The sequence below is a fragment of the Acomys russatus genome, chromosome 1 (genome assembly GCF_903995435.1).
Source record: "Acomys russatus chromosome 1, mAcoRus1.1, whole genome shotgun sequence".
NCBI lineage: Eukaryota > Metazoa > Chordata > Mammalia > Rodentia > Muridae > Acomys > Acomys russatus.
The window spans coordinates 93,583,335-93,597,437 of NC_067137.1; the positions used below are offsets into that span (position 1 = coordinate 93,583,335).

General features: G+C 53.4%; 1 protein-coding gene across 1 annotated transcript in view; it reads left to right on the forward strand.

The window, feature by feature from the left end:
* Positions 1 to 14,103, forward strand: part of Papln (papilin, proteoglycan like sulfated glycoprotein) — a 31,480-nt gene that overhangs the window by 1,615 nt on the left and 15,762 nt on the right. Inside the window, exons 2-14 of the mRNA XM_051148241.1 lie at positions 2,657 to 2,862; positions 4,272 to 4,332; positions 4,607 to 4,709; positions 7,877 to 8,007; positions 8,706 to 8,829; positions 9,256 to 9,336; positions 9,424 to 9,596; positions 9,697 to 9,820; positions 10,224 to 10,350; positions 10,727 to 10,792; positions 11,297 to 11,504; positions 12,395 to 12,577; positions 12,783 to 12,924. Coding sequence (XP_051004198.1) covers positions 2,657 to 2,862; positions 4,272 to 4,332; positions 4,607 to 4,709; positions 7,877 to 8,007; positions 8,706 to 8,829; positions 9,256 to 9,336; positions 9,424 to 9,596; positions 9,697 to 9,820; positions 10,224 to 10,350; positions 10,727 to 10,792; positions 11,297 to 11,504; positions 12,395 to 12,577; positions 12,783 to 12,924 — 1,729 coding nt within the window. The remainder of the gene's footprint in view (positions 1 to 2,656; positions 2,863 to 4,271; positions 4,333 to 4,606; positions 4,710 to 7,876; positions 8,008 to 8,705; positions 8,830 to 9,255; positions 9,337 to 9,423; positions 9,597 to 9,696; positions 9,821 to 10,223; positions 10,351 to 10,726; positions 10,793 to 11,296; positions 11,505 to 12,394; positions 12,578 to 12,782; positions 12,925 to 14,103) is intronic.

The window sequence follows — 14,103 nt, forward strand, 5'->3', positions numbered from 1 at the left end:
AAGGCAGCAGGAGACAGGTGGGGACAGGCCCAGAGCAGAGTTGGGCCACAGCAGCTCCTGGCTTCATACCACCGCACAGCTTGGGGTTTAGATAATTACGGAGAACAAAATGTGCTCTTGTTGCTCATGGCCCGCCGTGTGTGGAAAGGTGCAGGGTGCACGGTTCAGATCATACAGACCAGGGCTCACACAAGTGGAGGCCTCTACCTTACAGGTGCTGGTCCCAGGAAGCAGAGGATGTCGTTAAAGGGCACCTGGCAGCAGTGTGGTGGCCTCTAGAGAGCCCTAAGTTCAGACCACTCTCCCACCTGTCAGCCATCCTAGAACGTTGGCCGTAGCTTCCTTCCAGAGGGGTTGGCTTTCTGGGGGCTGTTGCACTAGATCTCAGACAAGCATCCAAACAGACCCCGGGCAGAGCCAGCCATAGCCAGCCACGTAAGGGCCACATCCCAGTACCATGTGGCAGCAAGGCTTGAGGCTCACGTGAGCTAGAGTCTCAACCTGGAAAGTTACCCCCACCTCTGCCACACATTTAAGTAGCTCCTTGCTTCAAAATAGAAGCTCAAGCCGAATTGAGACCAGTTTACATTTCATTGTCAAAATACCTGGTTCACTGGTCTGGAAAGCTGGACCCGAAGGAGCGGGTGATTTACAATGGGAGGCGAGACCTTTGGTCTGGCTGGTCTGCGCTTGGCTTTGTGAGGTTAGCAAGTCTAATGTGGTTTGCTCTGCTTCCGAATTGCAGTCTATAAAACAAGAGTAGCAAATATTTGGTGCTGGACTTCCTAGCTCACCTCAGGCTGACTGACCGTGAGGCTCCAAGTTGGGAGGGGCTTGTTTTTCACTGTTCACACTTGGCCTCCCTCTAAATAATGGGAGTTATATTTCCTAAAGGTTCGTGTGGTGACACCTCCAACTTAAGCCCCCCTTTCAGCACAGAGGACATGTTTGCGCTGTGCCCTCTGCCTCTCTGTATCCTTGTCTAATGCCTTTGGATCCAGGGTCTCATTTGTCTGCCTGCTCCCCCAGGCAGGTGGGGACACAGCCCTAGGATGTAGGGTGTGGCACCTTTCGGCTTGTGCCTCTGCGTCACTTCCCTTGGGTGCCATTAGACTCTGAGGATTCGATGAGAGGTTGTGTGTACCCATGTGGCCATGTGATGCTGGCTGCGAGGTGTCATGCCCGTCATGGCTTTTCCATGGTGTAATTTCGAGAAGGCAGATTAAATCTACCTCTCATATAAACACCGGTAGGTCGGAAGTTCAGGGCTCTTTTCATTTCACAAAGTCCTCACAGCTTGTGGCCTTTATTCCCAGTCTAAAGAGTTGTCCCTACTCTAGCCATTCCATCGGGTTTCCAGCAGAAAAGAGTGTGGGAGGAAGAGGATGGAAAAAAATGCCCATTCACGCTCTTTTTTCAGAGAACTAGGGGACACTTGTATTCATGTGCTATTGACAAAATCTTGGGGATGGGGCCCAAAGGCTACAGGAAAATTGAGTACTGAACAAGCAAGTTTTCAGAGTCTCTTGTAAGAGGCAGAGGAAATGAGTACTGGGGTTCTTCTGGGAGTCTCTGCCACAGATTAACAGAAATTCTGTAGTCCTCCCCAACACACACATACACACACACACACACACACACACACCCCAGACAAAATTAAGTTCCTAGTTTAATAGCACAAACTCTAGAAGTTTCTGGAAGTAAGCTCACTCACATACAGAGCAGAAGAGGTACAGCGAGGCTTGGGGGGCTTTCTCCAGAGCCTCCTGCTGAATTATGTCCTGTCTTGGGGTACACTCTCTGAACAGACAGAGGCCCCCCACCCCCACCCCCCACCTGAGGACCTGCTGTGACCTGTCCCATCCCTTAAAGGTCTCTCTTGAAAGGGGTGGTCATGCCGGGTGTGGTGGTGCACGCCTTTAATCCCAGAACTTGGAAGGCAGAGGCAGGTGGATCACTGTGAGTTCGAGGCCAGCCTGGTCTACAAAGTGAGTCCAGGACAGTCAGGGCTACACAGAGAAACCCTGCCTTGAAAGAAAGAAAGAAAAAGAAAGAAAGAAAAAGAAAGAAAGAAGAGTGGTCTAGCCTGGTATAGTGGCTCACCCCTTTAATCCCAGCATTAGGGAGGCAGAGACAGGCGGATCGCTGTGAGTTTGAGGCCAGCCTGGTTTACAAAGCGAGTCCAAGACAGCCAAGGCTACACATAGAAACCCTGTCTCTGGGCAGGGGTGTGGTGTGGTGTGGAAGGGTGGTGGTGGTCTGCTCATCCACAGGCTCTATTCAAGCCAGGCTCTGAACTTGCCACAGCCTATCATAGTAGGAAAGAAAGCCCCTTCCCCACCATGCGGCAAATGGTACACCCTCAGAACATGTGGCTACCATGCTAGATAAAGTATCGGCTTCCTCCCCTCCCCCCACTTTAAGGATTCCTTCTTCCACATTAAAGCAGACCCTCAAATTACCTGCCCTGGGTGCGGGGCCCCTCCCCCAGGCCTCCTGGAACTGCAGGCTCTTCTCAGCTGACTGAGCCCAGTCACACACAGGCTGGCTCCCTGTCCCCACTACTTAAAACAGCAGGTAAGTTTGCAATGACCATTTTGGAGCACCCGGTGGTGCTGCTGTGTACTGGAAGCCGCCTCTGGGCCTCTCTGAACAGGTGGGGGAGCATCTTCAGCAGAGGCTCAAGTCCCAAGGGGGAGAGGGAGGTGAGGTGGTGAGTCACACAACCGGAGCATGTCTTTCACAGGCTCGAAATGTGAGGCGCCAGAGTGATACCTGGGGTGCCTGGGGCGAATGGAGCCCCTGCAGCCGGACCTGCGGAGGAGGCGTCAGCTCCCGGGAGCGCCCCTGCTACTCCCAGAGGTAGGGAGGGGAGGTCTAGAACCTGCCAGCAGCTTAAAAGAAGGCAAGTTAGGAAAGGCTGGCTGCTGGGTGGGAGCCTGACGTCAGGGCCGGTTTGTGACAGGTTCATTGTGGGAGAGTGATGGTGCGTATAGGAAAACAAATATTTCCCATGTACTCATCTTGGATTTCAACACTGAGAGGAGCTAAGCCAGGTCTGCTTCCTCTGCTCTAAGCCTGTGGTGCCACCGTGGTGCTGGTGGTGGTGCTGGTGGTGGTGCTGGTGGTGCTGGTGGTGCTGGTGCTGCTGGTGCTGGTGCTGGTGCTGCTGGTGATGAGCTTCATTTTTAGGGTTAATGAACAATGTCAGCCCACAGTTGCTAGTTGCTGTGGTTTCACTGTGGTCAGCTCTTTGTCAAATGCAGAGCACTGTCCCCTGACAAGAGACTTACAAAGAATTTACTGTGTGCACAGTTCACTCCAATGGGCTCTGCAGGGAGGGGGTCTGGTACGAAGGAAAGGGAATGAGGTGCTTCCTACTGGTGGGTTTGCGAACTTATTCCTGAGAACCTGTGGGAGTATGGCATGGGACACAGGCTGGTCATCTTAGCACTAGGAAAGTGGAGGCAGGATAATCAGAAGTTCAAGGTCATCCTCTGGGGCAGAGTCAACCTGGGACTTTGTCTCACAAAACATAAATAAATAGATTAATAAATAAATAAAGCTTAAAAAAAAAAAAAGCCTAGGGCTGGAGAGATGGCTCAGAGGTTAAGAGCACTGACTGCTCTTCCAGAGGTCCTGAGTTCAATTCCCAGCAACCACATGGTGGCTCACAACCATCTACAATGTGATCTGGTGCCCTCTTCTGGCCTGCAGGTGTACATGCAGGCAGAGCACTGTATACATAATAATAAATAACTCTTTAAAAAAAAAAAAAAAAAAAAGCCAGGAGTTGGTGGCACTTGCCTTTAACCCCAGCACTTGGGAGGCAGAGACATGCGGATCTCTGAGTCTGAGGCCAGCTTGGTTTACTGAGTTTCAGGACAGTCAGAGCTATGCAGAGAAACCATGTCTTGAAAAATGAAACAAAACCCAACTGCCTCCGCAAACAAAACCCCCGAAAACCCTCAAAATTCTAACATCCTGGGATATTTATTACTAAGTTGTAGACTGAACCCATAGGTGAGGGTATAGAGTAGGAAGTTCAAGTGCCTTGTTGGCCAGGAGTCAGGTTAAGGGTAGGTACAGACAGCCTAAGAACGGCAAACATAGTCTGCTTACACCCACCCGAGGGACTCGGTCTCGGTGCACCCTCTCAATTTGCCTCGGAGTCTGGTCCAGTCTTGCTCACCAGGGTGCCCCGCGGAGAGGCCAGGAAAGCCCAGGAATGGGTGGGGACATCGGGGTCTTACCATGCTCTCACCCCGCAGGAGAGACGGAGGGACCAGCTGTGTGGGTCCCACGCGCAGCCACCGCACCTGCCACACCGAGGTAAAGCCTGCCTCTCCCCCGCCCACCCCCCCCCCCGTACCGACCCATCCCTCCCCTCCCCACTTCTCCTTCAAGCTGAATCCTCTGCCTGCTCCAGGACACATAGAAAGAATGAGAGGCCCCCTCCTGGGGCGGGGGTTGGGTAGGTGGGTAGGACAGAGGCGCAGGACCCCAGGATCTATACAGAGGGTGGGGTGGGTAGGGCAGTATCGCAACCTCCCCCAGTGCCCACGCTGGCACCCACATTCTCTGGCATCTGTGCTCTCTCATGCAGAGCTGCCCAGAAGGCGCACGGGATTTCCGGGCCGAGCAGTGCTCAGAGTTTGATGGCACCGACTTCCAGGGCCGGCGCTACCGGTGGCTGCCCTACTACGCAGGTAAAACGCTCCACTCTGCTCTGCAGCCCCGTTCTCACAGCACGCTCTCAGCTCTCGAAGCCCCTCAGAGATGCGTTGCCACTTAGACAGTGGCCTGGTCCTTAGCACTGCCCACTGCAAGCCAGAAACCGGTGTTGCAAGGGCTTTCCAGCCCTTTCCCCTCGAGTACGCGCTTTCAGAAGCAAAGCTCTGATGTGCCTGTCTCCAGTGCAGCGTCCTCCAGTTCTGAAGCCTTATCCCTGCGCCACAGAGGTGTGAGGTGAGGGGCCACATGGAGGGGTGGTGCTGTGTGGGCTAATAGTGCCAAAGGCTAGAAAGAGTTTGATCCAGCTGTAACCCACCTACCCAGACTGGCATGTGGACTGAGGGACACCAGGCAGAGTTCAGGAAAAGAGCACCACTGTGTATACAGCCGAATTATTTTGGAATCGCTAGAAAACTGGTTAGAAGCTAGAGTGTAACATCATGGTACAGTGTGTGCCTAGGTGTGTGCAAGGCCCTAGCAGAACCAATACTTAAAAAACAAAAACAAAACAAAACAAAACAAAACAAAAAACAGTACTGGTGGTGCATACCTACAAAATACCTGCGCTTGTGTCAGGCTTTTAAGGCTAGCCTGGGAACATGTGATGGGTTCCAAGAACCTCAAGTCAGCCTAAACTGTTTGGTGATAGCCTTCTTAAAAATAATGCTTTGGGCCGGCTGTGGTCTTTAATCCCAGCACTCAGAAGGCAGAGGCAGGCAGATTGCTATGAGTTCAAGGCCAGCCTGCATGGGCTTTTCTCTGCAAATGGTCCCTAGAGACTGCACACTCTGGTTTCCAGCACTTAACATTGTTCCCTCTGTGGTCCTGGTGTCACCAAGGCCAGAGAAGTGGCCTCCTGGGGTCCTTTGGCATGGAGAACTCCTGAAATGTATGTTAAAAATAACTTTCACAGCCGGACATGGTGGCGCACGCCTTTAATCCCAGCACTCAGGAGGCAGAAGCAGGTGGATCACTGTGAGTTTGAGGCCAGCCTGGTCTACAAAGTGAGTCTAGGACACCCAGGACTGTTACACAGAGAAATTCTGTCTTGAAAAACCAAAAACAAAAAACAAAAAAATAGCTTTCACATGGGGCTGGAGAGATGGCTCAGCAGTTAAGAGCACTAGCCACTCTCCCAGAGGACACCCATGCTAGGCAGATAAAACCATCTACAATTCCAGGTCCAAGAAATCTGATGCCCTCTTCTGGCCTTCTACTTTTATGTGGAATATTCATATTCTCTCTCTCTCTCTCTCTCTCTCTCTCTCTCTCTCTCTCTCTCTCTCTCTCTGTCTCTGTCTCTCTCTCTCTCTCTTTCTCCCTTCCTCCCTCCCCCTCACACACACATCTTAAAAAAAAAAAAAACTTTCATACAATAGAAAACTCGGGATATAAAGTAAAGACTAAAAAGGATAGTGAGGCGAGCTGTGCCAGCTCACTGGCCCCTCAGGTGCAAGAGGAACACGAGTCAGGTGACTTGACTTGGGATCTAAGAATTCATAGTGGAAGGAGGGAACTGTCTCCCAAAAATTGTCCTCTGACCACCACACACACAAATGTGCATGTGCACACACAAATGGGTACACTGATGGTGATGATGATGTGACGACGATGATGATGATGGTATGGGGAGAGGGCTGGAAAGATGGGTAGTTAAGAGCGCTTGCTTACAGAGGACTTGAGTTTGGTTCCCAGCACCAATGTTGGGCATCTCACAACCACCCGTAACTGCAACTTCAGGGGATCCTATGCCTCTTTTCTGGCCTCCATGATGCATACATTCATATGTACACTTGTGCACACACATAAATAGTTAACCTTTTTTTGTTTGTTTGGTGTTTTTTTCAAGAAAGGGTCTCTGTGTAGCTTGGCTGTCTTGGACTCACTTGTAGACCAGGCTGGCCTCGAAGTCACAGAGATCCACCTGTTTTTGACTCCCAAGTGCTGGGATTAAAGCCATGTGCCACCACCCCTGACTTAACCTTTATTTCTTAATCTTAAAAGATTATAAGGGTCGGCTGCCTTGTGGACACAATTATGACCTTGCTAGCACTTTGGGGCTATTTAAGGCCATCCTTATCCATAAAGGGAATTTAAGGCCAGCCTGGTTTGTGATTTATTTCAGGAGGTGGGAAGGGACAGGGTCTTACTATGTAGCTGGGGTTGTCCTGGAACTCACTATATAGGCCAGGACGGCTTCCAACTCTCATCCACCTGCCTCTTCCTGTTGATGCTGGGATTAAAAGTATGCATCACCATGTCCAGCCCTTAAGGCTGGCCTTGGGTAGGGGCCTTGCCTTAAAATAAAACAACAAGATTAGGAGTGGAGTTTTACTCTTTGTGGAGGTTGCAGTTTGATTTGATTCCCCTAAGAGGCACATACATTCACAGAGAATACTCCTTCTCTCTGGGAGAGGGGGTAGAAGTCTGTGCTTTTTTGGGGGGTAGGGGAGCCTTTCCTTGAAAGAGTGTACTTCTGGCTGCTGCCCATGCCGCCCTTGGGAGTTCTTACAAGGCCTTATGCTGGCATCTCAGCTTCCCCCTCTTGCCCCACAGCCTCCAACAGATATTCAAGCACTAGTTACTTTTTGTTGCTGTAGTAAAACACCATGAAAGGTGGCTGGAGAGATGGCTCAGAGGTTAAGAACGCTGCCTATTCTTCCAAAGGTCCTGAGTTCAATTCCCAGCAACCACATGGTGGCTTACAACCATCTATACTGAGATCTGGCGCCCTTTTCTGACTGCAGGTGCACATGCAGGCACAAGACTGTATACATAATAAAAAATCTTAAAAAACAAACAGAACCCCGCCATGAAAGGTAGCTTGTAGAAGGAATTTATTTGGGCAATTCCAGAGGGAGAATCCATAATGGCAGATGGCTGGAGAGGGAATCTGGTTGATCATTTTTCAATCGCACACAGTAAGAGAAACTCAAGCTGGAAGTAGGGCGAGGCCCTAAGCTTTCAAAGCCCACCCCTAATGATATACTTCCTCAAGGGACCACAGCCTCCCCAAAGAGCACCACTAACTAGGAACCAAGTGTTTCTACACATGAGCCTATGGTGGGAGGGCACAACATTTTTCATTCAAACCATCTCAGTTTTGTGTCAGGACGTCAGCTTTCTCCTCTTGCCTACACAGCCCCGAACAAGTGTGAGCTGAGCTGCATTCCCAAGGGGGAGAATTTCTACTACAAACACAGGGAGGCCGTGGTGGACGGGACACCCTGTGAGCCTGGCAAGCGGGACATCTGTGTGGATGGCATCTGCCGAGTGAGTTATGCCCCAGCCCTGCCTGTGAGCTTCCAGCACCAGCAGGGCTAACTGGCTTTCAGGAGCTGGGTACCTTCAGTCACCAGCTCCCAGAATGCAGTGCGGTCATCACAGGTGTTCTCTGACCACCTCAACTTTGCCCTAGAGAGCACTAACCTCATTTAAAAAAAAAAAAAAAACCAACAATGCTCTGGATGGCTAAAGCTGGCCTCAAATGTGAAGCAATGGCTGTAGGTGATGGAAAGGTGCTAGCAATTTCTCTCTCTGTCTGTTTTCTTTTCCTTCCGAGTCAGCTTCAGGCTCATGCAGGCTCTTCTCACAGAGCCTGTGAGAAGATGGCAGCTCCAGGCCACTACCACACCAGCCTGACAGCTCCTGGGAGTCCCCAGCAGCCTGAGCCTGCTCTCTGACCTCTCAGCCTGGGCTCACCTGAACAGAGGGGAGCAGCCCTCTGGCATGCCCAAGCCCACATTTATGGAGTTCTGCCCAAGCCCACATTTATGGAGTTCCGCCCAAACCCACATTTATGGAATTCCATCCAAACTGGGAGACACATGAGCTCCACAGGGAGGCAGGGAGTGGTTAGCGGGAGCCGGGATGGGTCTGAGGAGCCGTCAGCCACTCTTGTCCCCTGCTGCCCTGCCTGGGGCATTTGGACCGGTGTCATCATGTCCTCACTTCCGTCTCCCTCCCCGCAGGTTGTTGGGTGTGATCACAAGCTAGACTCAATCAAGCAGGAGGACAAGTGTCTGCAGTGTGGGGGTGATGGCTCAACCTGCTACCCTGTCACAGGAACCTTTGATGCCAATGATCTCAGCAGAGGTGGGGTCGTACAGGGGCCTCTGAGGGGTCTGTTGCCTGCCTGCCTTGGCTTGTCTGTCACCTTCTCTGACCAAGGCTTGAGGCCAAGCGATCCTCATGGCACTCAGTTGGCCCGTCTCAGGTCATGTGGCTGTGGGGTAGAGCCTGTACCCTTCATAGGAACCTTCTTCGCCTGTACCCACCTTGATTGGGACCGTCACCCACTTGTACAGTCTAACCTCACACTGCTGACACCTGGGTGCCTGCTGTCCTCCCTCCCTCCCCTGTCCTTGCCCCCATGTGTTTCTTTTTCCCTCCCAAGCTGTCCTGGTGCCCACCCCCGACCCCTGGCTGTGGTAAAGCTAGTTGCTCTGCCAAAAGCACTCTCCCCAAGGAGTCCCACCAGGAGCAAACCAGCACCCCTCTCCTGAATCTTGTCCCACACAGGCTACAACCAAATCTTCATCATCCCTGCCGGGGCAACCAGCATTCACGTTGAGGAAGCTGCTGCCAGCAGGAACTTCCTGGGTGAGAGATGGTTTGGAGCTGGGCAGCCTGGGGCTCAGAGAGCCCAGCTCGCTGTCCCACAACCCCTGACAGGCTGGGTCTCCACAGCCGTCAAGAGCGTCCACGGAGAGTACTACCTCAATGGGCACTGGACCATTGAGTCAGCCCAGGCCCTGCCGGTGGCCAACACAGTCCTACATTACGAACGGGGCATGGAGGGGGATCTAGCCCCTGAGCGGCTCTGGGCACGGGGTCCAACCTCGGAGCCCCTGGTCATCGAGGTGAGCGGACCCAGAGAGGGAGGTACCCTGGACGGGTGGCCTGCCAGGGCTCCCGTGGGCCGGGCAGGGGGGACTACAGCGACAGTCCTCTTCTCGGCAGCTCATCAGCCAGGGGCCCAACCCCGGTGTATACTGTGAGTACTACCGGCCAGTGGATGACCTCGACCGAGCCTTCAGCTGGAGCCACGGCTCCTGGAGTGACTGCAGCGCCGAGTGTGGCGGAGGTGAACACTAGGGACAGGAGGAGGACAGACAGATGACACAGGCTGACAAGTCACAGCCCTGTCCTCAAGGCAGCACTGCTGGGGAGGGACAATTGCATGTATGGAAGAAGTCAGAGGTCCCCATGAAGAGCTGCCACCCACACTAGGATGAGGGCAATCTAGAGGAAGTGGCCCACTGTGGTTAGAGGTCAGGCCCGGAGCTCAGGACAAAGGCCTGTCATACCTAAGACTCTTTGAGCCTCGGCTTCCTCCTCTGTAAGTTGGGGGGTGATGGTAGTAGCTGTTAAGAGAGAGGGATGCATGGGACATAAGCTTTGGTCCAGTCTGGAAGGGTACCTTGCTAGTGAGTTTATCTGGAGAGCACTGGCCTATTGGCAACTCTGCGTGGCCCTGCTTCTGACAGGTCACCAGTCTCGCCTGGTATTCTGCACCATTGACAATGAGGCCTACCCGGACCACATGTGCCAACATCTGCCTCGGCCGGCCCACCGGCGCTCCTGCAACCTGCACCCTTGTCCACAGACTAAGCGGTGAGGCCTGGCCAGCCCCTTCCACCTAGGGTGGAGCCAAGAACTTGGGTGGGAAGAGAAGGGAAGTCCCTAAACTGTTTCAGGCATAGGCTGAAGAGATTGGGGGGGGGGGGGCAGGGCTCTTCATGTGACAGTGGCGGCTGCCACTGAGGGAGGTAGTGAATGGGCCTGGGTAGTGAGACCCAGGACAGTTTTCTCCAGTCATCGGTTTCCTCACAGTACTCAGAATGGCCAGGCTCGGAGCAGGAGGATTTGGGGGCAGTGCCAGAGGTCTCTGTCTGAGGCAACAGGGGCTCAAGCAGATGCCTAGGGGTGGGGCAGGAATTTGGCCAAAGGGCCAGTAGACTTTGGCAAATGCCGTTGTTCGCACACAAAGGATCTCTTTCCTGCACCGGCCTGGAGCGTGGCGCCATGCTGGAGGCCAGCATGTGTGTGGGAACAGGTAATCTGTGGGCCAGGGGGGTTCCTGCAAGGGCTGGTGTTGGTCCCCTCACCCTCCTGGCCTGTGAGATGGTGGCGGGCTTGGCTTTGCATGGCCTGTGTGGAGCTTTCCTTTCCTTTGGTCCTTTCCTCCCCCCCACCCCATCCCCCAGCTAGGCAGGGCTTCTCCACACACAGGGAGCCCAGCCTTTCTGGAGCTTCTCCCGACCCCACCCCACCCCACCTCACCCCACCCCCACCCCCACACAGGATAGCAATGGATGGAGTCTGGCAGCGATGCCAGGACCCAGTAAGAAGAAAAGGAGAGTTGGGGCACAGATAGGAAGGCTGAGGGGCAGTGGGGAAGACCCCTTCAGGGGCCAGTAGGGGATGCTCAGGAGGCCTGGCTGGTGGCCTCTCTATAGAGAGTTCTTGGGGAGGGTTGGGATGGGCCCTCAATGCACTCTGCGCTGGGGAGCTGCAGCCTCCTGGGACTGTCTTAACTGCTCCCCTTTTGTTTTGTCAGCTGGAAGGTAGGACCGTGGACGTCCTGCTCGGTCTCCTGTGGGGGTGGATTCCAGTCTCGCCCTGTCTACTGCGTGTCCTCAGATGGGGCTGGTGGCCAGGAAGCTGCTGAGGAGATCCAGTGCGCTGGTCTCCCGGGGAAGCCCCCTTCCACACAGGCTTGCAACCTGCAGCGCTGTGCAGTCTGGCGCGTGGAGCCCTGGGGAGAGGTTAGGCTCTACCTAGCCCTGGGTAGCAATGGGCCTGGGCTTGGAAGGCTTGTCTTCTGCTGCAGAAGGAAGCTGAGGCCCTCAGAGGATAAGGGACTTAGCTGGCCATCTTGGAAGATGTGGCCAAAGCTGGGATGAGACGCAGCTTCTAGACTCTGGTCCAGGCTTCTCCCCAGGACTGGATGGGAAAGGGTTTGCCTGGACCACAAGACAGAGCTAGATGTGTTTGTGGGTGAAGGAAGCATTGCCTCCTGCACCCACATGTATTCAAGTTGCAAATACAGGGCACGGAGGCTGGAGGGACAGCTCAGAGGTTAAGAACGCTTGCTGCTTGCTCTTCCAGAAGCACCTGAGTTTGATCCCTGGCACCCATGTCAGGTTTTTCTACAACTGCCTGTAACTCCAGCTCCAGGGGATCTGACACTCTCTTCTGGTCTCACAGACACCCACACACAAGTAGCATCGCCATAGAGAGACATGCGTATGCACATACATAAAAACACAGGCGGGTGACAAGTACTTTGGAGCCTATGTAGCCTCAGAACAGTGACTCTGGGCTTGGGAGTGGGATCAGGGCAGTACAATGCTCTCTGCCCTGTACGCCAGGCTGGTAGGCCTCTGGCTGTGCTAGCTGACCTGGCTCCCCAGGGCTGGAGGATGTCCCCGCTAAAAGCTTGTCTTTTAAAAAAAAAAATTATTTACTTTTATTGTATGTGCATTGGTGTTTTGCCTGCATGTATGTCTGTGTGAGGGTATCAGATCTTGGAGTTACAGACAATTGTGAGCTGCCATGTGGGTGCTGGGAATTGAACCTGGGTCCCTTGGAAGAGCAGTCAGTGCTCTCAACCACTGAGCCATCTCTTCAGCTCCCTAAAAGCCTGTCTTTACAGTGTTCGGTGACCTGCGGAGCTGGCATCAGGAAGAGAAGTGTGGCCTGTCGGGGGGATGGGGAGTCTCTGGTCCATGCCACAGCATGCTCCTTGAAGGACAAGCCAACCCTCACAGAGCCCTGTGTACAAGAGGCCTGTCCCATGTTCCGTGGCCAGGCCTGGCATGTCAGCCCGTGGAGTCTAGTGAGTGTCCCCTTCCCAATGCCTGCTGTCCAGCCCTGGTTCCTTGGGTCCTGGAGAGATGCTGAGAAGAGCACTGCCCCCCATTCTTCATGGATGTTCCTGGCCTCAGGGTCTCTCTCTCTCTTTCTCTCTCTCTCTCTCTCTCTCTCTCTCTCTCTCTCTCTCTCTCTCTCTCTCTCTCTCCACTCCCACTCTGGGTCCTCAGTGCTCTAAAAGCTGTGGTTCAGGTACTCGGAGGCGACAGGTCATCTGTACCATTGGGCCACCTGGTCACTGTGTGGACCTGCAGTCATCCAAGCCAGCTGAGGTGGAACCCTGCAACAGACAGCCCTGTCATCTTCCTCAGGGTGAGGATGGGGCAGGGAGAGTGGTATCCCTTTGTCCCTGACTGCTTGTTCAGTGCCCTCCTGCCTGTTGCCTTTCCCTGCCTGTTTTCCCACATCTCTGGCCACCGCTGCCTCTGCTGTTGCCAAATCCATTTACACAAACCTATGAACTCACCCGGCATGTTGTCTTATATGTTGCCTGTACATTAGTTCCTGTGTACTTTATGGTCCTATTGGGCTCCTTAGACTCACTAGCTCTAAGCTTTCTGAGGGCTAGGTCCATGGTTTCCTGTCTTTACACTCTTCTCCAATGTTCCTTGTATGTGTGTGTGTGGGGGGGGCGGTACTCGGCAATGGTTTGTTGAATGGCTGAGTGAGGGAAGAGAGCATGCATACTGCTTCTGCCTCTCTGCTCTCTCCTTCAGCCCCATCTGGGGAAGGAGACCTCTCAGGCATGGGGACGGCAGAGGGAAGGACACAGAGGAGAGCAGGTAGCCTCTGAGACTGAGAAAAGTAGCTTTGTCCTTGAAGTGCTCTGCAGGGGGTCATAGGAAATGGGCATCTGCAGGTGGGGACAGCAGGATTCCAGTGGAGGTGTGTGGCAGGGTGCCGGAGGAGCAGTGGGCTAGGTTGGGAGCAGCAGCCTGCTCACTGCCATGTGGCCCTGGGCAAGTGTGGTTAGTTCCTCGCTCCCGGACACTAGGGCCAGCAAGGGTGACTGTTGAGCCTTGTGGCTGTCATGGGGGCACTGTGTCTGAGCATACGGAGCCCTTGGGAGAGAGTGAAGGCATTCATGGTTCTAGAGGTAGAGACACATTTTGACTGCACCCAGGGGGCAGTCTGAAGTCGAAATGAGATGCAGAAGTGCCAGGGAGCAGAAGGCAGGGATCAATGCTCTAGAGGTGGTGTTGGCACCTAATGTGTGGCATGGATGCTGGCAAAGGGGACACAGTGATGCCTTACTTGTCATTATTGGTTTGTTGAGACAGGGTGTGGTGTAGCCTAGGCTGGCCTTAAACTCATGGTGTAGCTAAGGATGACTTTGAACTCCTGATGAATCTGTCTTCCGGTCTCAAGAGCACTACAGGTGTGCACTACCACACCAGGCCTAGAAATGTCTTTTAAAAATTACATTTAAGTTTTTATTTTAAGCGTATGGTATTTTGCTTCTGTGTACATCTATGCACCCTGTGCCTGCAG